The 27,621-nt window shown below is 37.4% G+C and overlaps 1 protein-coding gene across 1 annotated transcript; it reads left to right on the top strand.

The window, feature by feature from the left end:
- Positions 1-1,476: 1,476 nt before the first annotated feature.
- LOC131971894 (N-terminal EF-hand calcium-binding protein 1-like) lies at positions 1,477-26,578 on the top strand. Its single transcript, XM_059333556.1, has 12 exons — positions 1,477-1,740; positions 5,579-5,603; positions 12,716-12,824; positions 13,402-13,427; positions 14,493-14,590; positions 18,175-18,433; positions 18,638-18,717; positions 22,209-22,262; positions 22,975-23,087; positions 23,223-23,300; positions 23,475-23,566; positions 25,339-26,578. The coding sequence occupies exons 1-12, from the start codon at positions 1,624-1,626 to the stop codon at positions 25,365-25,367; spliced, it is 1,080 nt and encodes a 359-aa protein (XP_059189539.1). The 5' UTR covers positions 1,477-1,623; the 3' UTR covers positions 25,368-26,578.
- The last annotated feature ends 1,043 nt before the right edge of the window (positions 26,579-27,621 follow it).

Raw genomic sequence — 27,621 nt, 5'->3', positions numbered from 1 at the left:
TGCTAAGTACATTTATTTAAGTACTGTACATATGTACAATATTGAGGTACGTGTACTTCACTTGAGTATTTCCATTTGATGTAACTTCTACCTCACTACATTTTAGAGGTAAATATTATAGTTTTCACTCCACTACATTCTGACAGCTTTAGTCACTTTTCAAGACGAGATGTAACATAAAAAACATGATGAATAAAAAAAGTGATTTGATTTAAAAAAAATAAAATTAAACCTCATAACAGTATATTAAGAACACCTACCTAATAAAACACTCCCTCCATAAATGCATCAATAATACTTATTATCCAATAATATATTTGCAATATATAAAACAATCTGTGTTATAGGAATTTTTTAGAGTGACCCTTCAATAAAGAAGATTGGATTCGGCGTAGTAAAGTTGAATTAGAATTTATTATTCTTGTACAAGAAGGAGCGTTTAACAGTGCAACACAAAACGAGGGGTTACAGAGAAAAAGGCTCCCAGAGGAGCTCTAACAGTTGGTTCTTATACTATTATTGATAATGGGCTGTCCTAACACTTGCAAATTGTTAACAGACAATTTGCATACAGTGCATCTAGACGTTTTCCTTTGTTCCCTTAATCAGTAATCAGGATATCCCCAATCTAAATGTCCTCTGACCTGTCTCTAATCCTCACTCTGTTCTAGACTTCCTTTATTGATACTTTAACCTGAACCTTACCTCACCCTGCCAGCCTCAGCAATAAAGTCATATCAGAGAAGTATAAACAAGACATGTAAGAAATGGGGACTCCCATACTCATTGTAGGATTTAAAACATCTGAAACACTGTATAAACCTAATTTTTATAACAATCTGAGTGGGGCCATTCTGCATAATGAGTACTTTTGATACTTTAAGTAAATTTTGATGCTGATACTTTTGTACTTTTACTTCAGTAAGTTTTGAATTCAGGACTTTTACTTGTAGGGGAGTAATTTCACAGTAATTTTATTCAGGTAAATGATCTGAATACCCCTTCCATCACTGAAATCAACAAATTACAAATTCTGAAATATCAATCCGTAGCCTACTTTGAGTACATATTGATTCTGTACTTTTTCCTTAAACGGCATTTTTCGACTTTTATATTTCACCAGATTAAAAATGTTGGGACCGGGTATTTCTACACTGTATTTCTGGTTTTGCTCCAGTAAAACTTCTGACTACTTCTCCCAACTCTGTCTGGGGATATAATTAGAATATAGATACAGACTGCAGTGCAAGTCTTCAAATAACATCCCAGGAGACAAACAGTGCCTGTCAGCTGGAGCTTCATTGTTCAGCTGTCCTTTGTAAAACTCTGTGTAATTATCTGTTACAGTGTGTGCTCTCACCAGCAGATGGTGCATGTTCTGCTGCTGCTGCTGGTCGTGTGGAGGGAGGGAGGCGGAGTTTTCTCTGCTGTTGTCGACGTGCAGGCGGCGTGCAGCAGGCAGAGGGCAGCAGGCTGGGATCATCTCATCCTGACTGGATCACAGGACCAGCTCCATCATCCACCATCCACCCTGACAAGGACAATCCCTCTAAAAAAAATCACAGAGACAGGACAATATTTTTTATTAATAAAAAAGAAAGAAATCGCATCGAAAGCGTCAAGATGCTGGCTTGTACAGAGATGATCACCATGTGTCTTCAGTCTGCAAAGCACGAACACTTGAGGAAACAGCAGGATATTGTCTACAACCAAAATCAAGGCATCTCTCTTTTCCATGATGTAAGTACTCCTTGTTTTAAGTGTTGATATTGCTTCTAAATTCTCTTGTCATTTCTCACTAAAACATCTTTTAGTTTGGTTTATTTTCACCATGATTGTGTCATTTTTTATGCTCACATCCCCCTCTTGGAGGATCGTGTTACAAAGGCGCAATATGAGTAATACAGCGTCCTTCATTCTGCTCTTTATGAATGGTCCATGTTGAGGAAGCCAGCCTTCCATTCACATTGTGCTTGATGTGCAGCAGCCCTATTATGTAAGAAAGGTGAGTGCATGCCCATTAGTATGTGAATGACAAAGAAATGCCTCCACACTCATCTGACTCAGTGTTTTGATTCATTTGATCTACAAAGCATTAAAACCTGTTTATAGAGTCTATGAGTAAAATGCATAATTTCAATTTTACATTTTTTTTTCAAATTATTATTAGGCTCATGGCATTGGTTGCACCCTAAATTAAACATGGATAGTGTCTATATAAACCAAGGTATGCATTTTTAATGAGCAGCCTTCTCTTCACAGCTCCAAACATAAAAATAGAAAGATGTTACATTTTGAATAATTTAATCAGAGCATTGCTTGCACAGTTGACAAAGGATTGAATTCACTGAAATGTAGCCTGTTTTGTTGTCACAATATGAAAGAATAGTAGGTGATCCAGACAGCAATGCATAAATGCAGTGTATTTGCAGTGTACAGTATATTTTTTAAAACACTGCTTTATGTTTGGAGCCTTCATGGCTGCTTTGCCTCTGGTTTACTGAGGACACAAATACATGACAGTGTATTAGCGGCATCATTTCCCAGCCTTAGACTTCCTGACAGCTGCCTGTAAATAAAATTCCACTGTTTCCTCGAGGCAGATTATTGGCCAGCGAGGGGAACATTAGACTGCAGCAAGTACGCATTTGGTTTAAATGCATTTAGCATCCATTCTCTCCAGTCCAGTGCTGCATAAGCTTTCTTCTCTGGACCTACAGTGGCTAATGGAGAGTCATTTATTCTGGAACAGCTGCAGAAATTGAAAGTGTGATCACTGGAAGGCACCCTATCCAACTAAACTGTCACTGCACTGATTATTTCTCCTTTTATTTCTCTGTCTTTCTTATAAGTAATTCTTGTGGATTTTACAGGAAAAAAAATCAGCTTGTCTCCCTTTTCACAGACTCATAAGGGCTTTCTTAGACTTGAAGAGGTTTTTGTCTCTGAAAAGGGCTGTTTGTCTATTTATATACTTAGACAAGCTGAAGGACTCTGTTTGATTTCACACAGTTGTGTAAAAGCTGTTACATCTTGAAAAGTGTTCTGTTGCTCCTTTTCAGATAATAATTAGCAGATGGGAAGCAGTAGAAGGTGTCAGTTGCTGTAGTTTATTGTGTTCAATAAAAGTCAGTGTGACATACCAACAGGGACTTACTGAGATACAAATTACAAGCGAGCAGCATCCATGTAGCTCAATATGCTTTTAAAAAGATCTTCATTGGCTCTGTGGGATGAGCTCCGCCAACCTCTCTCTTAACAGCACAAAGGAAGAATAAAAGGCCGGTAAATCTCCTCCTCAGGTTTCTTTCCTGATGTTTATTGCTCTCAATTTGTTTCCCAGATTTTATGGAGCATCTCCCTGTTGGCTTCCTCTGAGGTGTCTTAGACAGGATGCTTGCATCAGCACTTTGGAGGGATTTGACAGTGATGGCGCAGCCTCCAGGTTTCACTCCCATCTCCTGCATCCAAAACACATAATGACTGCTTGTCATGTTGTCAGTTGTTTGAGTGTATTCACTACAAATGTTTTATACTTGAGATCACAACATACAGTTGACATGAATACAGGGTTAAAACGCTTTACTGTGGCTTACTTCACTTTGACAGAAAGAAGAGTGCAATACAATAGTTTTGGGGTTTTATTATGGAGGCCGTAAGCTGAAAGAGGGTAATAAAAGTTTAGGCCGACAGATATATCTGTCCGACTGATATTGTTGGCCTATATTGGCCTGTTAAAGGCATATTGGTATCTGTGTTTATGCTGTCAGACGTGCCATTATGAAAACTTTCACAATATATAATACAGAAAATGTTGATTGGCTTGATTTAGAAATGGGTTTGGTTATTCATTTTTTATTCATTTTTTAAAAATGGTTAACAATTGATTGACACTGAACAGTAATGATGTCTATTTAGCTATTTATCTTATTCTTATTTATTCTTTATTTTCTCAGTTAGCATTTATAGAAATGGCTGAAAGTGTAATACCTTGTTTATATAAAGTAGAACAAGGCTACATATTATTTAAGATACATTTTTTTGTTTGAGTGATGAACAATCAGTGCACGATTCACATAAAAAAGGTCTACTTTCATTCCAGATCAAAAAATTACTATTTCACCGCCATATTGGTTATCGATGAATTTTCCCATTCTGAAATCAATGTCGCAATCGGTCTGAAAAATCCCAAATTGGTTAGACTCTTATTAAAAGATTGTAAGATTGTCAGACAAATCAAAAAATATAAAGGAATACATCAATAGATAATACTTTAATTTAAAGCTTTATACTTTTTCCTGCTGTACTAACAAATTGTTTATTGATTTATTAAATACTATTTTTGACTTACCTGGTAACCTTTTACTGCTTTTAGTCAGTTTAAGGGCTTTTAGTCAACATGATTATTCACTTTAATTGATTAAACAACAAATCAAGTTTCAAGAGTCTATGTTATTTTATATCATACAGGAATCTTTAGGATAAGATCAACTTTAAGATAAACTTAATTTAACCCATACTGGGAAGTTCACTTGTTCAGCAGCTGAAGAGGCAGAAAAATAAAAATAAAAAAATTAATAGAATAAAAAAACAATGTCCATGATACTTAATTACTTGGAAGTGCAATACGCAGATGGTGTGCTAAAAAAAAGATGAACATAATTGCACAAGATTATTGCACATAACAACTGCACCCATAATTGTAGTACACAAAGAACACAAGAAAAACAGAAACATGTCTGAATACAATGCATGAACACCAGTGGTTGCCTGGACTTGAAGGGAATGTCTAAAACTGTACAGCATGTGTTAAAAATAGGTCAAAGTTGTATAGGCTGAACGGGTCTACACACGCTTGGTATCATTCATCCTCATATGGATTTCTGTCGGGCTCAGTGGTGTCTTGAATGGAGGAGGGATGCTGTTTTAAAAAAGCCTTCACACTCTGCTGTGCTCGAAAAGTGACAGCCGGATGTGACTGGACCGCTCCACTCTGATGATAGTGAATCATCCAGCCACTGGACTCTCTCTATTGGTTAACACAGTGACTGAGCAGGAAAAAAAAGCAGTCTGAAATCAAAGAGGTGCAACTCTGATCTCACACTCCACCAAGGGATCTGACTTCTCACTGGTTCGATGCCACACGGAGATGAGGTTGAAGATCTTAGCGGTGATTTCATAACCGTGTTTACAGCAAAGAACACAAAGGACTGCTGCTTCCTGTTTGCAGGTTCTGCACAAAACCTGGGAAACATCTTTAAAGCAGTGTGATCGTTCTTGATGCCTGGGGAGGAAAAAAAACCCATAAAAGCTATTATTCCAAAGCTCCTCATGGGTGCGCATAAATGTCAGCATTTCATTTCCTGAGATATCTCATTTCTCTTTTGTTATTGAAATGGGGAAATTACAGCTTCTGTTAAATGTTCTCCTGCGCATGAAGAAAAGAAACAGTTCTTACAGATGGATTGCCTCACTGAACTGTTCAAATATCGTTGACGTGTGCTTTTACTTTTTCCAACTGTCACTTGTACCCAATCTGAAAATAAAACTTTAACATGATCTTCTCCTCTTATTACAGATATTCCGCCGGGCAGACAAAAATGGTGAGTAAGCAAAATATGCAGGTAATTAGATTACACGGCTAATTAAAAGTCAATTAAAAGTCTCTTTGAAGGAGTGGTTGCACACAGAAATGACATGCACTAGGGGAAAAAGAGAAGAAAAAAAAGCACAACTTTGATGGCTGTGTTTTGCCTCTGAGGGGATTTATGTGACTCTGGTAGATCTTTCTGGTTCATTGAGTTCCTTGAAGAATCCAAGTAGAGTGGATATGAATAACCAAGGTCAGGTGCTGCTGCATCTTTTTGGTTTTAGATGTGATAGGATCTGACAGGATAAACTCCTCCGATGCAGCCAGGCAATGCTCATCTCACTGGTATCTGTTGCAGTGAGATTGCAACATATGTATATTTAAACATGTAGCTATGACTATCTTGTTGTGCAGTAGAAAAACTTGAATTGTATACATTTATTATACACTTGCACCTAATTGGATTTTAATACATTCCCCTGCAAATACAGTCGTGGAAAAAAATATTAGACCACCCTTGTTTTCTTCAATTTGTTGTGCATTGTAATGCCTGATACAACTAAAGGTACATTTGTTTGGACAAATATAATGATAACAACAAAAATAGTTCATAAGAGTTTAATTTAAGAGCTGATATATGGTTTTCTTGACAGTGATTTTGGTTATTATCAAGAAAACCACGGAAAATGGATAGATTTCAGCTCTTAAATTAAACTCTTATGAACAATTTTTGTTGTTATCATTATATCTGTCCAAACAAATGTACCTTTAGTTGTACAAGGCATTAAATTGAACAAGAAATTGAAGAAAGAAATTGTCTAATATTTTTTTCTCCATGACTGTATATTTAAACATGTAGTATGAGTATCTTGTTGTACAGTAGAAAAATTTGAATTGTATACATGTATTATACACTTGCACCTAATGGGATTTTAATACATTCCCCCTGCAAATATATGTCACTGTTATGTCACATTTGATTAACGTGTTATAGTGTAACATTTAAATCAGCTCTTTACTTCAAAGGAACTCCTCCGACCAAATATCTCTCGGGAGAACACAGAACATTCAGCTCCACATGAAAAAAAACAAACAGCGCTGACAAACAGGAAAATGTTTTCTCTCTTAATTTTTTATTCATGCACTGAAACTCCATTTAATGGAATGTAAAATGCAAAAAGGGGCAAGAGATTAATGCATGTAGAGTATCGACAGAGTCTGATCATTTGTCTCAGGAGGGCGGTGAATGTGTTGCGTAAGAGCGTGATTAACGATGTGCCGCCATGAGCAGGGGGTCGTCCGGGGTGCCTCGCAGCCAACATGGAAAAGCAGTTTGTGAATTATAAAAGAGACCTTTTCAAAGATGCTTTGCGGCTGTTTTAAAGAAACTGCAGGAGATAGAAGGGAACTGTGGGCGGGTTTTTATTTCTTCAAGTTGTGCGTCGTCTCAAGCAATTACTTTGTGATTTAGCAGAAGAGAAGAACGCAGCGAGCGAACACACAACAGAGGTGTGACATCTTTGTGAGGGCCTCTCGTCTGCTCCTGGTGCTTTTTGTCTCCACCCGCCGCCCTGCAGCACTCATATTATTTTTTGTAGGAAGAATGAAGATAAAAGGGAGGGAACAGAACTCTGGTGTATGTTTGTGTTAGATATCTTCATTTTGCAGCCTGGTTCTCATCTTCACGAACTCACTGAGTCGTGCCCCTGAGAGGAAAGTGCCTCCTACCAATCAGCTCTGAGTGGGCTGCCATGATACGCCTGGAGCACTGCGGATTTACCACATAATGAGGGCTGGCTAACAACCCACTACACTCCTATTTCTCCACGCTATTGTAATGAGGAATTATATTTTTTATTGTATGAATACAAGAACATGAAGTCGATACTGAAGGCTGAAGCTTTGTGCTGAGATTAGTTTTTAATACATTTATGTTGCTGGTATATAAACACAACCACATAATAAACAGACTATCTTCATCAGAGCTCAATCATTAAAAGCATTGGGCTGAAAAATGATTTGTCCCGGCTATTGATTGGTTTCACCTACAGCACTAGTTGTATAACGTGGAAGAGTATTGTTCTGCTGTATTTATTTTCATGATACTGGAGAACAGTTTCCATTAAACAGGCTGTTCGGATTTGTTGAAGTGTGGTTGCATGAGGTACCTATCAACAGTGAGTGAGTGTATAACCAACAGTAGACGGTGGTGGACACGGCTCACAGTTTTGAGAAGTAGGAAGGAAAAATCTATGTACTGCTGGGGATGGTGGCAGATGCAAAATGTATTTTAGCCACCAAAAAAACAAAAAAAACCCCATAATTTTATTGTCTACCATAAATATTCTCACCACCTGATTTTGCCATTAGACAGCTTTTTTTCAGTCAATGGGAGGAAACTGAAGCTGTTACCGATACTCTTTTTTTTTTCAAAGCCACCAAACTCCATTGACAAAACAGCAATTTTATGGTGCAGAACAGAGAAGTTGCTGGTTTTCCGCTGCCTCCGAGGCGTAATTATAATACATGGTCGCCCATATAGTTGGAATAAAATATTTAACCTCTTTCCATTAAAATGATTGTGACAATGTGATTTATTCTTCACAGATAAAGTGTATATCTTCTCAAAACTTTATTAATCAATCTCTTCCAAACATATCACAATTAAAATGAAAACACAATTAACAGAGGATTGTGTCTCAAAACAAAATTATTCCAACTTAATGGGCGACCGTGTAAATATTCAGATATTCCCCCACATTATATTCATTGAAAAAAAAATCATCTAAATAAATTGCTATGCTCCAACTGGCAACTATGCACTGCTGTACAAAATAATCATTAGCAAATGTAGTCAAATTATGATCATAAATAAACTTAACCAGCTCCCATTATTACTACAACTTGTTATGGTGTTATAGTGTACTGCTGTTCAGTTACATTGTCAAACATTGTGCTGTCTCCTCATGGGTCTTTCATGGATATATGACTTTTGTATGTAATGGTTTTTGTAAAGTGTGAAGAAAAATTATAATTTCATGCATTTCTATTGTCTCACTAAGTAAGTAAGTAAGTAAATGGCAGGAAATTCGAATTTTACCGATTTGGTCTTCCAAAATGTTGACTCCATGGCTTCAGCCTTTGCTACCTTGACTTTTTTTTGTTAGTTTGTGTTATTGTGTGATTTTGGTGAGTCTGAACTCACCCTTTAAAACACCAAAGTCACACAGTAGAAGAAACAATCCAACCCATTGAAGCAGCGGTAGAACAGCAACTCCTGTCATCTGTGAGGTAAAATTACTGTTACTGCTGAGGTAAACAAACCTCCAAACCATTGAGGAACTGGATTTACTTCAACTACCCTTTTAAATGTCCAGGCTCATAGGATAGTTATGCTTTTTCTCTCTTGACACTCAGATAATAAGAAGCTCTGTGAGGTCTCTGCCTCACATCCTTGCACTTGTTTTTAATTAATGCTGTTTTCAGCACAGTAGCAAAGAGGACTACTGCAGAATCATCAGAGGATGCAGTGATTTACAGAAGTGCTGCAGCTCTGGATGGAAGAGGGGAACAGTATCAGAGGTTTAGCAGATGTTTGGCTGTCATTTGACTATTTGAGCAACAAAATTTCTCAGTTAATTAGAACAAACAGTCTTGACACCTGGAATGTCGAAATCCCAACAGAAAGTGCTTTTAGTTTTTCGAACTTAATATAATACCCAATTACAAAAATAACTTTGAGTTGAAATTCTGAACTTGATTCACCACCTTTCTTTAAAGCTTTGTTTATTTATGCTCCCTTTATTCGTATCTCCTATATTCTGCAGAATCTCACTGCTGGGCTTTATAAATTATTGGTGCTGCTTCAGTTTTTAGCACTTTTAACTTTAGGATTCCCTGGAGGAAAAGTGTTCTTAGAAAGATACGAGCTTGAGTACAGAGGGAGATTTATATTGAGGTTGCAGGTAGAGCTGCAGCTTTATTTAGTGTGTAGTGGGACAATTAAAGCTAGTAAACTGCCTTGCTGCTGTCGTGAGGTACTGATTTATCAGCCGTGACTAACACTTCTGACACAATTTCCCTGCAGAGTTGTATTGACAGTTGTTAGTCACAACACCAGGGGATCAATTTCTGCAAAACATGCATATTATTTAATTAAATCTCACTTGTCTCTGGAGCTGAATGTTGATGACAATGACCTCTTTTTCCGGACACAGAACAACACAATATTTTATGTAATGTCATTGATATATCACATTGTAATATGTTGTTGAAAAACCACTTCGTAAAGTAGAAGAGGTTTGCACAAGGCATGAAATAAGCAATGCACTATTTAATCATTTTCAGGACAGATTCTGGTGGGCATTGAGCTGTGCATTGCACTGTTCCAACATATACCTATCAGAGAGTGCATACCTCTGCCAAGGCCCTGCCCTATCTCGCAATGTTCACAAAAGTTTAAAATGACTAGTTTATCAACCCAGTTGGATCCACTACAAAATTGAATGGGTTTCTTTCTTGGCTCATGCTTCCACCAATTTTCATGAACATTGGGCCACAATCATGCTGAGAATCAGACAAACACACAGACAAATGAAGAGGAAAATGTCTGTATTAGTAGTAGTATGTAGTCTGCTCTCATACCAGCATTTCATACGTATATAAGATAAATACAAATGTCTTCAAGACACTTACAGTAGGCCTACTCTGCATATAAATTGATAAATTGATATTAAATGATAAGAAAAGAGATAATACAGTAGCTGTGTTTCCATCAACCAATTTCGATGCACATTTTGAAGATTCCTGTGAAAAAAGCATGATGGAAACAACAACAAAATACTTTAAAAAATGCACATAAAGGTATTTACGCTGGCTTGAGGTGGTTTTCGTCTTGAAAAATAGTTATACAGTAGACGGAAACGGTTTTCTTAGTTCTTACATATCAGACATTTAACTCATGACTGATCAGCTTTTTTCCGTTCTGCCGATCAAGACGAGCTGACATGAAAGAACAATTATAAGTTGCCCAATTGAATCTAATTTCTGAGGACTTTTTCTCTCTTGGTAGGTCAAAGTTGTCTGTTTAGCAACCTGTTTATTAGTGTTTTTTCTCTCTTGCTCAATCTCAATTTTTCTTTTTCTGTGTAATGACGAATTGGCCTACAGTAACACATTACACTGCCGTTTTCTGCATCTCCTTTTGTTTTGTTTTTTCAGTTGAAACAACAAAAAGCTGTAAAAGCATCACTCTACTTTAGCAGAAGACAATAATTATTCCAATCGCCAGAAAACAGAAACATAAGTGATTTTTAAATGTTTGACCAAACAACTTTATAATACTGTTTGAGTGAGCTGAGCCTCACTTATTCATTTGGATGGATTACTAACGGGCCTAACAGTCACAGGGCCAAGAGCCAAATCTGTCTTCTGGCCCAGGACAGGGGGCTTCTCCTGCTAAATATCACTTGAGGAGACACCGACCAGAAAAAAAAGCAAAACAACCACAGAAGAGAAAAATTAAACACAATAAGGCCCCCCAAATTTTTTTTTCAAGAAAACCATGGAAAAAGGTTGTGGTTCCTTTTTGCTTGTCTGTGCCTCACGACCCAGTGTCTCATAATACGCCCATGCTTTTTGATTAATTGAATTTTTAAAACAAATTCTCATCAAATTCCTCCGAAGCTTCAACACATTCTGATTAAGTGATGAAATTTGGAAACAGCTCATAAATCTTCCCAGCAAAGCACATGTTGCACAGATTACCGTTCTTTCGCTTGTGAAACAAACACTGTCTATAGCTAGAAACTCGACTCTTATACCCTTGCTGCTCTGCTTCTCCTGGAGAAACACTTGCATAACATGCCATCTGAGGTGCTCTGTAACTTGTATTCGGGTGTCTAATTGGGTGTGAATCTACACCAAAGCAGCACCGACGGAGAAGGCTGTAGAATGAGTCAGAGGTGTAACAGATTGTGTTTACTCCTACATCATGTGGATTTTTACAGGCAAGTTTGAGAAGGGAATTAAAATTCTAAAAAGCTTCATCTTCCATCTGAGGATTAATGTAGCCAGACCGCAACAAATGTTCAGTAAAAGACACAGATTTCAATCAGCATTAACATAAAACAATGTAAAAACATTTTCCACTTGAATGTTACTTTATGCAGTGAGCGCATAATACAACACGCCAAAAAAATTTCATTTTTCTAACAAGCCTTTTGCTGAATCGTGTCCAGAACCATCCACTGTGTGAGCTGGCAACAAGTCAAAATAGTTCTCACAAACATAACAGCTGATATGATTTACTGTTGGCTCAGGCATATCAGTCTGAGCTTGGCTGCCTGGCGGGGATCTCGGAGCCGGGTCTCAAAAGGTTTCAGTGCTTACAGAGCGAAGCTGGCGAGATGCAGGCGAGATCTCATTACCATCTTAAGTTAGTCAGCTAGTGAGCTCTGCTCTGACGACCCAAACCGGCCCTCAATCCTTGCTCCCAATTTCCTCAGGACCCTCTGGGGCCTGAAGCACAAGGCCCCAGACGCTGCTAATCAGCACACACTCATCTCTGTGTTTGTCCTCCGCCATTAACACACACTGGATGGCTTTATGCACAGACTGAGGTTAGAAAATTGCAAAAGAAAAGTTGCAGCAGAAATCGAAACAGTGAGTGAATTATTTTGCAGTATCAGGTTGCAAACAGGGAGGAAATAAAAGCAGCGATATGGTGTCGTTTAAAAGTGAAATGTGGGGCTCAATTGGGTAATTATTACTCCTAAGAGCAGAAATTGGATTCCCAGCTGTATCACATCACTAACAAATAATAATTTTCTGCAGTAATGGAGTAGGTTTTAAAGTTTAATTCAGTTTTATGGAAAAGACTTCCAGGAGTAGTTTTGCCCTTGACAGAGGTTTTAAAGTTAAATAAAGACAGATTTTGGGGCTATGCCGACAAAATACTTTCATTAGCAGCAGCAACTCTGAGGTTATCGCTGTAATTAATTTAGCCTTGTGAAGCCAAAGTAGCCTTGTAACATTATATTGAATAATGGAGAAACTTTTCATTAAGGTGATAAAACCTTTCAAGCTTCAGTGAGGTGTAATTTTCACGGGTTTGTCTCCTCTCAGACGACGGGAAGCTGTCCTTGGAGGAGTTCCAGTCGTACTTCACTGATGGTATCCTCACTGACGACCAGATGCAGGAGCTGTATTCCTCCATCGACAGGCAGCAGAGAGAGTAAGCTTATCTCCCTTTTTTGGACGTCCTCCAACTCCGCTGCCATCTGTAGCCCCCCCTGCCTTCCTGCTGTCTGGCAGTGAGATGTCAACAGCTCACGTCAGTGAAGATTATGTCAATATCCCATAGAGAGCCTTAATTCTGGAGCGAATGCCTCCAGAGTTTGCAGCACTGTGTTTGCACACTGATTAGCACAAATGAGATTGTGAAAGATGCAAAATATTTGCCTGTGCCACCGGCTTTTACATTAAACTTGAAAAACAGTCAGTGGATTAAAACAAACAAACAAGTGTTATAGCAAAAGAAATACCCAGGAGGATCTTCTGACACTGATGGAATAGAAATGAGAAATCACTACTTGGCTGTTGACATCATTGAAGTACCTACCAATCACAGTGAAGAATGACCTCTCAGGTGTTATAGCTATAGCAGCGCCCAATGCAGAAGTGCCTTAAATCTGCTTTCTTTCTGATGGCCAGCAGGATCACCAAAGTCTGACAAAAAATACTTTTTTTTTTCAGGTTTCCTAATGACATCTCTTGAATTAACCTTTTGTTTTCTTGTCATTGTCTCACAGCAACCTGGACATAGACAAACTCTCAGGTAACTTAATGTATTCTTACTTTATTTTACTGCTTACAAAATCACTCAAACTTTATATTCAGTCCATAAGATCACTTGTATGTTAGTGGTGTAAATCACAGGTTAGATCACAGCACGATATTAGATCGATTCATTGGACAATGATATGGTTTTTGCCGATATCACAAACTTCGGTTCGATATATGTATACATATATGTATATGTATATGTATATATAAATGTATATATATGCCCACACAATGTGTTGTGCCCAACACAACATGTATATTAACTCACAAAAAACAGCAAAAACATTATTTTATTATTATATTTCTGAGCTCTCCCGATATTTAAATGATAAACAATATTATACAAAGAGCAAAACCTTCTGTTCACTATAGAGAGCCACTTTGCATTTAAGTGCAAATGTCTGAGCTAAATGTCTCAGTCAAATTTCTGTGCTCCAAACAAAACAGGGAGATTGTCAAAATAAAAGTGTATAGTAACCCTCCTCTACCCATTTTTTTTTTTTACATAAAAAGAAAAAAAAAGTAAAATTAAAAGAAATAAAAATCAATGTCATGTAAAATCATTGTATTTTATATGTAGGTATTTCCAGTGTACATAAAAAAGTTTTAAAATGCATTTTTTAAATAAAAAACGAGTGAATTATCCTCATTGAACCATGATCTGTGAGAGGTAAGGAACACTGTTGCACTAAATATTGATTGAAATGGTTAGTAATGGAGTTATTAATGGAATATAAACATGCTCCGGCTTATTGCTATTCATGAAAACACGAACATAACAGGAGGGTTAAAGAGGGTGATATGCATCGATGTAGTTGAATCGGTCATCGATTAATCGATATATCAATTTAGTCAATGTATCGTAACTGCCCTACTGCATGTGACACTAAAACCAATGCTTCCTTCTTTGAGCTGTTGCTGTTGGTTAAAGCTGAGAAATGAAAGTGACTACTTTGATTCTAATTATCACCATGAGTGTCACATTGGCTTGTTTCTGTCTTCTGGTCAAACACCACGGATCAGTTTGATGATCAAACACAATCTTTTCCTCCTCCAGAGTACTTCAGTCCACATCTGGGGGAATATGTCAACGTGCTGTCTGCTCTGGAAAAGCTGAATGTGGCCATTTTGAAGGCCATGGATAAAACTAAAGAGGTTGGTGACGATGGCTTTCTCCCCTGCACCGATCGTTTAAATGTAGCCTGACGTCAGCACACTATTATCCATTTCAACAGCTTTCAGAACATTTGTAAGCATCGTCATCCCTCCAAGCATTCAGACCTTCGGGCATTTTTTTGTTTGTGCCTCAGCTGTCAGTTTGAAACCCGCTCAGAGGTCTTTGAGATCACTCTGCTATGGCGGCGATACAGAGGAAGAGAGAGCTGCCCAGCATGACTGACTCTGCCTGCTATGCGCTCTGCCTCTCCTCACTAACAATACATTTTCATACAAGAAACCACAGAACCTTATAACAGGAGCCGTGCTTTTACAAATGGCCTTCTGTCACAACAGAGTGGACGTCGGCTTGTTAGTGTGAGAGACATTGGCAGCTGTTTGTATGTGTAAATCTGTTGGACAGCAAGTAAAGAGGAAGCAAAACAACAGGCGAATCATAATTTGGGGCTCTTTTGGAAATGGTTGATATTTTGACTTATTTCACTGTATGTATAGTAGAAATACCAAAACAGTTTTGACACAATACTCTCAATACTACTCAATATGACACAATACTACTTTCATTTTCATTGTGATATGTTTGGAAGAGATTGTTTTTGAGAAGACATACGCTTTATCTGTCAAGAATACATCACATTGCCACAATCATTTCATGGAAAGAGGTAAAAAATTAAAAAAAAATTTTTATTCCAGGCGTGGTAGATAGGCAATTTTCAGATTAATGCAGATCATTGTGTCATCTATCAGTTACCACAGGTTCTGTAACATATAGATCCACATATATATTTTGCTTTTTATTCCAAACTGCTATCCAGTAACTGTCATAACATGTTTTTATGCCTTTGGTTTCATAACTCAAATGCTCCATCATAATTGGAAATGCTCGGTCTTAGGAGTTGAAATAGAGATCAATGCTTTTCACTTGAAAGGAGTGAAACTTTTTACACCACCGTTTCTCTCACATGTACTCCCAGATAACGAGACACCAGCCTTGAATAGTGAGACATGCTAATTAGAGCGTTATGAAATGCTGTTATAAAGCCTGGTCGAGCAGAACAGAGTACTGTATATATTTCTGAGATGCAGCGGTGGATTATTAGAGTGTCTGCCCCAGACATGCAGGACTGTGATCATGTTGTTTGAGGCACACACAGTCGGTATCAACATCACAGAACTACCACTAAGACATAATCAATTGCTTAGCTCGCTCTTTATCGATCTCAGCTAACACTCCCGTTAAGCCGAGTGAGGAATTTATTATGTCTTTTTGGCAAGGGAGGAGAATCAGGTGCGGACTGTGAATGCATAGACGGTGGGGTGATGCAGACTTATTATGAGGTTGCTTTCTGTGATAGGCAGACTCTTATTTTTACTGCAGTGCAGGAAGTGGGTGTAGCTGATGAAGACGAGTGAGAACATAGGGTGATTGTAGAGCGTAGATGACAGTAACTAAGGCCGACAAACCTCCCAGCTGTCCGACTGATCTGACGTCAGATGTCCTCCACAGAGCTGCACCACAAACATGCAGCCGATCGCCTTCTCTTTCCGCTTCATTCCCTCTTTTCTAATCAGCCTGTTATTCATGTCTCTTTTCCCATTTCATCTCCTTTCTCTGAGCATCCATCTTCTGAGACATTGTCCCTATCTCTTGTTGTTTTTCCCATTCTCTATATCACCCATGCCTTCCTACAGCGCATGCATTTTTCATGTTGCTGTTAGTCGGTAAAAAAAAAAGCTTTCTTTGCCCTGGAGAGAAGCTGCCTTTTCAGCTATCCTGAGATTGGCCTTATTAAATTCTTATAGCTTATATAAAACTGATCCTATAGCAGTGCTCCAGGGCCACCATGACTCACATGCAGCTTTAAGCAAAAATATGGTCAACAAACAGGAAAAACAAAGTCAAATTGCTAACTCAATTGGCTAAAATGGGTCCTCTGTGTTGTCTTAGTTCCCAGAGATAACAAGAAAACATCAGCTGTGGTGACACAGCTCTTCCGTCTCGAAAAGAAAGGGAGGAGAAATTGAGAAAAGCATCGAGTTTATTCATTACTCATGTAGTGCAGCTCCTCTGCTGCAGAGTAAAACAGAGCTCATAGAAATAAGGATTACAACAAGCTCCGTCGACATTTTTCAAATGGCCCCTTGTCATTTTTGTCGAAGGTCTCCTTTGTTGCTCAGCAGGGTGCTGTTCATGGTGACGGGGTTCATTATCCACAAAATCTGAGCTGGCAAAACTCAAACAGCAGCCACTGCACAGAAACCCATAGTTCTCAGGCAGCACTCCACAAACTGACACAAGACGTCCGAACATTATCATAAAGTGACTTTCCAGTTCATGGAACAGGCCTTTATCACCTTGTGTGGCTGCATTCATTAATTCATGGTAATATACACACAGACATGTTCACATTATGTTCCTGTGGTGGAAATGATGCTGTTTTAACTTGGTTCCTCTGACCAAATAACTACAAAAAGATGTTTAATAATTGGGAATCATATTCTTTTTTTGTGCAGTCTTTGAAAAGATTGGACAATAATACAAAAACCTGCCATAAAATAACATATCAGCATTATTTTTTATCAAGTTAAATCTGTTAACCAGCTTCAGTCCAGATCATCACTTCCAAATATTCATTCATTTTCAGAATTTTTACCCTTTAAATGCCAGTTTGTTACATAATGCCACTGTTATGGAAGAGAATAAATATTTTCTGTATGTTAAATGCTTCTTTTCTTCTTTTTTGTTTGTTTTTTGTTTACAATACAAATACAATCTCCGCTTGTTACTTAAAAGCTAAATTCAGTCCTGATCAAAATACCAAATTTTCAGAATCTTAACCCTTTATTTGTCAGTTTACATTATGCCACTGCTGTTTTTGTGGGGTGTGCCAATGATTAACAAAATGACTTTTGATGCATTTCATCAAACACAGAAGAGCAGCAATAACCTTAGTGGAAACCAGGAAAATAGCATGCAATAGCCCTAAAGGGCAAGCACAAGAAAACTACAGTTTTGAAGCCAGGCCTTTAGATTGAAAGCCTGATATAAAAAATGCATGATTTTATGATCTAATGGTTGTGAGATCAAAAATTGTGGTTTAATAGGTTTCAATTGGGATATGTGTGTATTTATTTGGATAAATAGTTTATTAAAGACTTATCATTGGAGCTGAGGTTGAATTTCTAAAATCTGAAAAAAAAAAAACCCAACTCACATCCTTGCCAAAAATGTATGTCATATGCATCAACACAGTCAACATGATGAAAAATGTAAAAGTCAAAACTGTCCCTAAGGATGCACAAGGATTAAAGGTGGAGTGACAACCTAATCCTTACAATCCAAAACCTCAAAATGGCGTCTGGACTTGCAGCTTTGTTTTTCACGGTTCTTATAATCATCCAAGCTGAAGGATTTCAGACAAAAACATCCATCATATTAACTACAAAAACACAAGGAACATTTCATAAGATAAAAAACGAATGAGTGACGAAAAAATGTATAAGTTAATTTCTTTATTTCTTTCCTGACATCATGGCTGATTTACCCTTTTTCTTCCACTCAGGAGTATCAGGGTTCATCAGTGCTGGGTCAGTTTGTGACACGCTTCTTGCTGAGGGAAACCTCCACCCAGCTGCAGTCGCTTCAGTCATCCCTGGACTGCGCTATGGATGCGGTTCATGACCAGGGCTGTCCTGGGAGGAGGATACTGAAGAAGCCTGAGGACCTGCCTATCCAGCGGGTGGCCAAACGTCCTGGCCGACGCATCCAGAAGAACATGTGTCTCTCCCCCACCGACCCATACTCTGGCATGCTCACCACAGGTACGTTGTGATTAAAATTCTGAAAGTACATCTGATAAGGGCAAAAGTTTGGCAAAATACTGGACATTTAAAAGGGCATATTGCAGTGACTAAGCTCAGGAGGATACTCAATGTAGGTCATCTGAAACAAACACTGCATGACTTGTATATTCTGTCATTGTTCGGACTTCCTGTGTTGTGCTGATGTCGTGTTTCTGGGGTCAGGAGTCAGTGTGGAACCAGACAACCACTGGGGATCCCAGATCAACCAACTGGAGGAGCTCATGGACAAGCTGGAGTGTGAGGTTGGTATAAAATATGTTTTTAGCTTCCAGTCTTTATGCTAAGCTAAGCTAAGCTAAGCTATCTGTCTGCTGGCTCCAGCTTCATATGAGAGCAGTGTCTTCAATGAGCGCCTTTCTCAAAATTTGAATCTGTTCTTTTTCTGTAATAGATAGTATTATTTTATAGTTGTAGGTCGGGATGGGCGTTTGGAAGAAACCTGCCAACTCGATTATCTATAACGTTAGCGATCATTTAATCGATTAATCGCTGCATGCATACATGCGCAAAATAAAAGATTTATATACAGTGCTATGCAAAAGCCTGTTTTGAACGGACGCTTTTATTTTGAAAGGACGAAAAGAGACTTGATCCTGTCGATCGTAAAACTAACTCACGTGAGGTGATAAAGATAACGTCAATGAGTTCAATGTTTTATGTTTTAGCCCCCGAAGAGGCATGAGGTTAGTTCTCACAGTAATATTGCATATTTGTGTGTGTCTTGTGTGTTTTGTAGAAATAAGTTTTGGATAAAATTAATCCTAGTAATTTATGCTAGCAAGGTTTGATACAGTAAGCTATAGTTTTGCTCAACTGACCAAATACTTAACGACCATTAATCGATCATCGATAAATTATTCGCGTCCCTTGTTGTAGAAATCACATCTCTGAATTTCGAAGAAAGCCTTGTTTTTTGTTTTTCACTAAGAAGTTAAAGGGAAAGTTCACACCCAATTACAAAAAAAAAATCCTCTCAGATATAGTGTAAGTGTAATGCTATTTATCAATACAGATGGTTTGGTGTGAGTGTCCGAGTGTTGGAGATATCATTCATAGAGATCTCTGCCTTCTCTTGAATGTAATGGAACAACATCAGGACCCAATTACTCAACATAATACACAGACCTTGTGGTGACCAGTTTCAGTCGGAGATATTTTATTTTTGCAGGGAAAAAAAGGAAGCATGGTCTTGACAGCATAAGATGTGAACATTAATGGCTTCCTTCACGGCCAAGCTGTAATGTTAGTTAGCTCAATGATGAGGTTTCTACATGAAACGGCTCACCGCAAAGTCTCTGGATTGTCTTGAGTAACCGGTTCATGATTTCTGGTAAGAGACGTTGCTGTATGTATGTGTGTTTTTACCACAAGCAATGTGCCATTCCGTTCCATTATTTTTCCAGAGAAAATAGACATCTCTACAGCTGATATCTCCAACACTTGGTAACTCACACCAAAACAACATAGACTGATAAATAGTGCTACAGGTAAGAGAAAAGCCACAGGATCATGTCCCTAAACTGATGCAGCTGAGATGAACCAGCTATAGTTTGAGCTGACTGACTGACTTAGAAAGAAGTTTTGCTCTTTTTTAGGATCAGTTTTAACTACAGAGGCTCAGCTGGTATAGACAGAAATGTTAGAGCCTTACTGTGTGTTTGCAGATGCACAGCGTTTGCCCTGCGGTGCATGCTGTCAGAGAGGATGTTTTGTACAAAGTGCATATGGTTGTCGAGGCCAATGATACAAGCAGTATTGAACTACACAAACTGAATGTCATGCATAAATATCAGGCTGCCAGTACATGCTGTGCTTTATTCAAATGCTGCAACTGATGCATGGGTGCAACTCTTGTATTGATGCTCCAGGATAACAGATGTTTACACATTTACAAAAAATCAGTGTTTCGCCTGGAGTTCTGAAGAAGAGCACAAATAGCTCCATGGTGCATGAGTTTTATTCCATTAAAAATGTTGCCCATTCATCTAAAAATGTAGATTAGAAGCATTTCTCAAGGTTAGATATCAGTGCCGGAAGGATAATGAGCTCATCTGCTCACACACCAATAATTATTTTTTCTTATCTTCGCCATGCAGACAAGAATAAAGTGTGACTACTATTTCCAGGGCTGCAGTGAGGAGTTAAAGGGTTAATATGAATATGGCAGTGTCTTCCTTGAGAAAGCCAATACATTAGACTAGCACATGCAGGTTCCCTTCAAAAAAGTCAAGTCTGCGCTGTCTTTTTGGGGGCAGTTCGACTTGTGCTATTTAGCAGTGAGATTAAGGTTAGAGTAAGAATTAGAGAAGGCCAGCCTGAGGCAAGGTGGAGTGGGTTATGCCCAGTGGTGGAATGCATTTGCTCAAGTACTGTACTTAAGTACAACTTTGAGGTACTTGTACTTTACTGGAATATTTAAATTTTATGTAACTTTGTACATCTACTCCACTACATTTAGAGGCAAATATTGTACTTTTTACTCCACTACATTTAGCTGACAGCTTTAGTTACTTTTCAACTTTTCAGGTTGAGCTTTAATATATAAAACATGTTCATTTTAAAGTGATTAGACATCTTTTTAATTAAACCACATAAATAGTATATTAGTACTATTTTGTAGTATAATATTATATTAAGTAGTTAAAAAGAGCCCTAACTTTTCAAAATGAAAACACTACTTACATAAATGCATAAATAATAATAATCTAATAATATATTTACAATATATAAAACAATCTGCATACTTTTACTTTTGATACTTTAAGTACATTTTCATGCTGATACTTTTGTACTTTTACTCAAGTAAGTTTTGAATGCAGGACTTCTACTTGTAGTGGAGTAATTCCACAGTGTGGTATAAGTACTTTTACTTAAGTAAGGGATTTGAATAATTTTTCCACCACTGGTTATGCCTTAGCCAACCTAAAATTAGCATGAGGCTAGCATTTCTCTACAAGGCAGCACTGTTTACTGGCAGACTGAAGGGGCACGGTGGCAATCAACTTTAATTTATTAAGATATCGCGAATGATCAGGTTCAAAGAAAGTCACAAAGTAATTATTTAACATGTCTATATGAAAAAACAATTAATTTATGATTAGATAATTTAATAAGAGGTGAATGCAAAGTAACTTGTCAGCATTTATATTCATAAACCTTTTTGACATCTATAGACCAGTTATTTGTATACAAACAATGACAATGCACGCTGAGCTGGTTGCCAAAGAAACGGACCACCAATAAGAACACTCTGATCATGAAGAAATATAGTTGAAAATAAGGACTTTTACTTTATTTTACTGTTGAAATGCTGTCTCGATATTATAACAACTTGTCATTCGGGAATAGGCAAGTATAAAAAATGTATATGTAAATGTATAAAATTATAATGTAATGTATTTGTATGAAAATTAAGACTTTTATTAATACCATTTTGGTTTTGGCAGCCCACCACACAACACGACATGTTCAAAACAGATTACAACTCTTCCTGTGATGAATGTTTTCTGTGTGTCATGTTGATGCTAGAGTGACGTGTTCAAATAAGAAAGGGGTCTATAGGATCTTCAGTTTTCTATCCCCCAAAAGTGGGCGTGGCCTTGGCAAAAAGTATTGCTGGTCTGATGTATGCTTTGTGATTGGCTTTATCTAGAAGCTGTTCTTTCACCGGTTCTGCTGCTAATTCTGGTTCTACTCATGACTGACTGAAAATATTTATGCCCACCTTTTTCAGAGTCCACATCTTGAACCTCTCAAAGAGGACACATTGGCAGGGACATATAAATCGGTGAGTCCAACTTGTGCTCAATATACAGTCATGGAAAAAATTATTAGACCATTGTTTTCTTCAATTTTTTTGTCCATTTTAATGCCTAGTACAACTAAAGGTACATTTGTTTGGACAAATATAATGATAACAACAAAAATAGCTCATAAGAGTTTAATTTAAGAGCTGATATATATATAGCCATTTCCCATGGTTTTATTAATAATAACCAAAATCATTATCGAGAAAGTCATGAAAAATGTCTAGATATCAGCTCTTAAATTAAACTAAAGCTATTTTTATTGTTATCATTATATTTGTCCAAACAAGTCAATTCAAAGTCAATTTAAGTTTATTTATAGAGCACATTTAAAAACAATCTCAGTTGACTAAAGTGCTGTACAGTTATTAAAATACAATAAAAATCATACACAAATATAGTAATAAAGAAAAACAATGAAAACAATAAAATACTACTAAAACAATAAAACAGTGAAATAGTAATAATACTCAATTTAAAAACAGATGTACCTTTAGTTGTTCCAGGAATTAAATGAACAAGAAAACAAAGAGAAAAACAAAGGTGGTCTCATATTTTTTCCATGACTGTAGGTACCTTAGTATGTAAGATTGTGTCAGATTATATAAGATATTATAAGTTGCTTTGCACAGAAACAAAAATATGTCATATTTTCTAATATTTGAAAGGATCCAACATGTTTTCACTCTGCAGAACATACTTCTGGTCCAAAGACAAATGTCTGTGAAGGAGAAAGATGTGGAGCAGTTCCAACAAGCTCTGAAAATCTACACAGACACGACCAGCAGCCAGCAAGACAACCTGCAGTATGTCCCATTGTCTGCCTCAGTGCCTGTGTTTCCCTCGGGATCTCTGTGATTTGATTCAACCCGTTCAATTTTCCCAAACATATTAGATAACCCCCAGTGCCCTCTTTCCTCTCCGTCTCTTCTTATACTTAGCGTTTCAGTCCAGAACCTGCCAGACAGATCATGCTTCATCATGTACGAGTTTTGGCAGGACCGTCTCTCTTGGATGAGGTAGGATCAGAAGGGCTTCACGGCATATTAGAATAGAGAACATGTTCTGAGACTTTCAGCGCTGAACCAAAATGTGCCCTGCTCACCGAGCTGCTCACAGGGCTCTTTGAAGCGTTATTGCGTTGCTAAGAGGCAAATTGCAGTCTCATCCTTTTCATCCCTCTTTCCTCTCAGCTACCTGCAGTCGTCCATCAGCAAGACCTTCCAGCGCTGCATTATTGACTCACTGGAAGAGCCAGAGATGGTCTCCACCATGCTCCTCCCAGGTAGAAACCAGATTCTTAAACAATAATCTCAAGCTTTTTAAAGGCTGATATTTCATGCACTAAATCTCATGAATCCAGTTTGATTTGGTTGATAACTCTCTGAATGAATTAGAACTAAGAAGAGTTGAATAATAGCATGGCCTAGAAAAATATTATATCTCACACAGTGAACAAGTTTTAGGTGGTTCAGGATACATAGGCATGAAAGCATGTTATGACAAGATTGATATGACAAGAGACAAGAGAATAACTTGTGGGAAACAGTCGAATTATGGCACTTTACGGGGAAAGAATGCCTTTAAAGTCTTCCATATTCTAAAAAGTGTCCATGTCTTTCTTTGATGATAAAGCTATGTGCTATATCAATACTGTGAAAGTATCAAAATGGTAGTCCATGGAGAAGAGACAGGCGCTATAACAGAGCATTTTAGAATGAAGGAGAATATTGTTATATTCAGACAGACAATATAGAAGCATGATGAGTTTATTGAACATTAAAGCATGTAAACATGTTCTAGTAGAAACCCAAAATATAAGTGTGAACCTGAAAATGAGGAAAATGCGTCCCTTTACATATTAACTACAGTATAATCAATATTTTCAAAATCACATCAGGTCAAATGATTGTATGAAAGACGCTCATAGTGCTGAACCCACAGATAATTATTACCTAATTCTGAATTTCCCCCCAGTTCTAACAGTGATTTGGCTTCACTTTGCGCATTATTTTGTTTTTCCGTTCCTTTAACTTTTTTTGTTTTGGTTAACTCTCACTGCTCTCATCAGCAGAATTTTCAGATACCCACTATGCACACCTGCCCAGCGCGGAAAAGCACACAAAGTTGTCAACAAACTGGTGAACGTAGTGCAGCATTTACTATCGAAAGCACCAGATTTTTCCTCTTGAGTGGGTGGAAACCAAAATAATGCTGGAATCAGAGTGAATATTGGACTTAGGCTCATCAGGTAGAGGTGGGAATCACCAGAGGCCCCATTATATGATTTTATCCCGATCCTTGAGTCACGATACAATATATTGCGATTTAACTGTTTAGCTGCTTTTTGTGTCCACAAAATTAAATTAAATCAAGAATTGTTTTGTCAAAGAACAGAAAATTCTCAGTTCTGAATTGGGAGGCAGCCATGTATGTAAAGAGGTGACTTGTGGGAACCCAGAGAGCCTATTTTCATTTAGAAAGCCTGACGTCAAAGGGCACATGACCGCTTTGAAAATCACCATAAAACATTAGAAATATAGCCTAACTTTGCAGCTTACCAAGACAACTTCCATATGATACAAGTATCACCAGTATATTCCTAAAAGTGAGCTCACTACGGCCTCCAGAACGCGAAAATTGTGGGCCATCGGAACGTTAAATATCGATACTTGGTAGCCATGAATCAATATAATATTGGCACGCAATATTTCCCTGATACTATGCTGTATTTGTATTTTTCCCCCACCTCTATCAGGTACCCAGAGATATGACTATAGAGAATGCTAATGCTGCTCTGTATCTGCAACTGTGTGCTAACAACTTAAATGGTATTAATGTACCAGTATTGTTTTTACAGCTTGTTTCCATTGCTGTCCAAGTTAATCAGTTAATGCAGGTTTAATGTGTGAGAAATATTGTACTAGATAATGAACTGTGAGCTTAGGATGCCGTTATATATTGACACTTAGCTTCTTCTCTCATTGTTATTGCTCATTTGTTTCGCTCAAGCAAAGAGCACAAAGCAGTGATGTTTCATTCTTGTTTCAATCACAGCCTCTTGGTGGATTATGAACAACAACTGACAGAGCAAAGCTGCTGCTATTCAACACAATAAAAGCAGGAAGGAAGAGCCGATTGTGTAATTGTTTTATATTTTTTGTTCTTTGATATCCACTTTTTCCTCATGGCATGACCAGGATTGTTTTTGCAAAGCTATGCACCGAGGTTATAAAAAAAAAAAAGAAAGAAGAAGACTGTGAATAAATCAGTCAAGAGTGAAACAAACTTAAGCCTTGGAGAGAAAGGATTTGCAATACTTTATTGTGTGATCAGGATTTGTGCCAACCTTCATTTAACAGGCACATTTCCTGCTTCAGATTTAATAGAAACACAAGAAATGGATTAAAAAAAATGCATGGTTTCTTATTTCTGAGTGCTAGTTTATTTCAATCAAAACTACATCTTAGAATAGATATAATGTCACCTATGGCACAAAATAGAAACACATGAATGAAAACTGTTCACCCATCACTATCCTTCACACATTTCTCAGTACAGACAAAAACAGAAATAGTGGTTAGGGATAACCTGCATTTCCCCTTGTTCTCTCTGTGGTATTGTGCTTTGTTGTCTCCTTCAAAGCTTTGCTACCAAGCGTCTTTTTGCCGATGGGTTAGACAGCCAATAGATAGAACATAGTTATTGAAAGATTATGGTCCACATCTAAACTTTTATCAGTCTGTGTGTCACTGCTGCACTTTAGAAAAATACGAAACATGGACCTAATTGTGAAGAACAGATACGTATTGTAGATTGTCTATTATACAGTAGAACTAACTGATGTTATAAGCGCTGCACTCAAGTGTAGTGAGACATTTGCAGACAATTGAGAAAAACAAGTCTGCCTGTACTGTTCCTGTAGAAATAAAAGCAGAAAGCCATTGTTTTACATCTGCAGTGTAAACTGTACAGTACACACACATAGAAGTTTATATTTTGAGTACAGAAATTAAGCAGAAACTGTTCGATGTAATAGAATTAGGCAGAAAGTCTATTGAGATTGTGTAAAGTAGTTATTGGAAGCCGTGAGATGTTAGTAATTGTTGTGGAACTTTGGTAAATGTACAGTATGACAGAGCTGTGGCTGCTCTGATGATGTGAGGAATGAATGTGTTCACTCTTTTTATTTAAGTGTTTTATCAGTTCTTTTATGGAGAATATACAGTTGTTATGTGGATGCTATGTTTGTTTTCTGGCATGAAATAAAGTTCATGGCTTGTTCAATGACATTAAATGATGCATTCGTTGTCCCTTTCTTATAATAGATACTTCATATAATAGAAAGGTACTATTCAATTTAAGGCAAGGTTGAAATGGTCCTCTGTATTGAGCATCCAAATCATACTGCACTTTGTATTTTCAATTTTATTAGAATCCAATTGAAATGAAAACAGTTGTTGAAAAATAAGACATTTTTTCCTTCTCCTTGGCTAAATAACTGACGGACTGAAATCCCAGGTAAATATATGTCCATATAAATATATGTAAATATATGTTCCAGCTGGAACCTTTAAGAAACGTCTAAAAAAAATAATGGAAAATTTTCAAGCCCACCTTGTGTTGAATCTGGGGCAATTGGCTCATTTTCACTCTTCAAAGTCAGTTTGTTCCTTTCTATTCTGAATCAGCTATGAGCGAGAAAGTCCCCCCCCCCCCCCCCCCCCCAAATTTTCCAGCCCAGCACATCCACAGTCTATAGATTCTATATAGCTCATAAGAGTTTAATTTAAGAGCTGATATCTAGCCATTTTCGATGGTTTCCTTGATAATGATTTGGGTTATTATCAAGAAAACCGTGGAAAATGGCTAGATTTTGTTATTATATTTGTCCAAACAAATGTACCTTTAGTTCTACCAGGCATTACCAACAAATTGAAGAAAACAATGGTCTAATATTTTTTTCCATGGCTGTATATACACATCTGGTTATATTTTACTCCACAGCACCTTTATCCCGGACTGCATTAACTACCAGAATTAAGCAGTTTAAGTTGTGGGATTTTTATACTTAAAATCCTCCTAATACATAATCCATGTACAATACAATTACCATAGAGGATTTCTTTTAACACTGTATTAAGCACACTTACACTTATCCATAAGACATTGAAAAAGAGGCTGATGAAATGAGTTACCTCCAATGAGGGAAGAAACATTAACATCTAATACAAAAAAAATGCAATTTTAAAAAACAATTGTTTCAAGTCATGTATTCAAAAGTTGTTACATTAATATATATCATATTTTTGATGCAGTACCATACAGAATGTGTTTTAA

The sequence above is a fragment of the Centropristis striata genome, chromosome 5 (genome assembly GCF_030273125.1).
Source record: "Centropristis striata isolate RG_2023a ecotype Rhode Island chromosome 5, C.striata_1.0, whole genome shotgun sequence".
In the NCBI taxonomy this organism is placed as follows: domain Eukaryota; kingdom Metazoa; phylum Chordata; class Actinopteri; order Perciformes; family Serranidae; genus Centropristis; species Centropristis striata.
This window is presented reverse-complemented; position numbering and strand designations above follow the sequence as displayed.

Bases quoted from the DNA above. Each gene is read 5' to 3' on its own strand.
- LOC131971894 (XM_059333556.1), top strand. From the start codon at position 1,624: ATGCTGGCTTGTACAGAGATGATCACCATGTGTCTTCAGTCTGCAAAG. The intron at 14,591-18,174 runs GTTGGTGACGAT...TCTTCCACTCAG, and splicing joins CCATGGATAAAACTAAAGAG to GAGTATCAGGGTTCATCAGT. The intron at 18,718-22,208 runs GTTGGTATAAAA...CACCTTTTTCAG, and splicing joins TGGACAAGCTGGAGTGTGAG to AGTCCACATCTTGAACCTCT.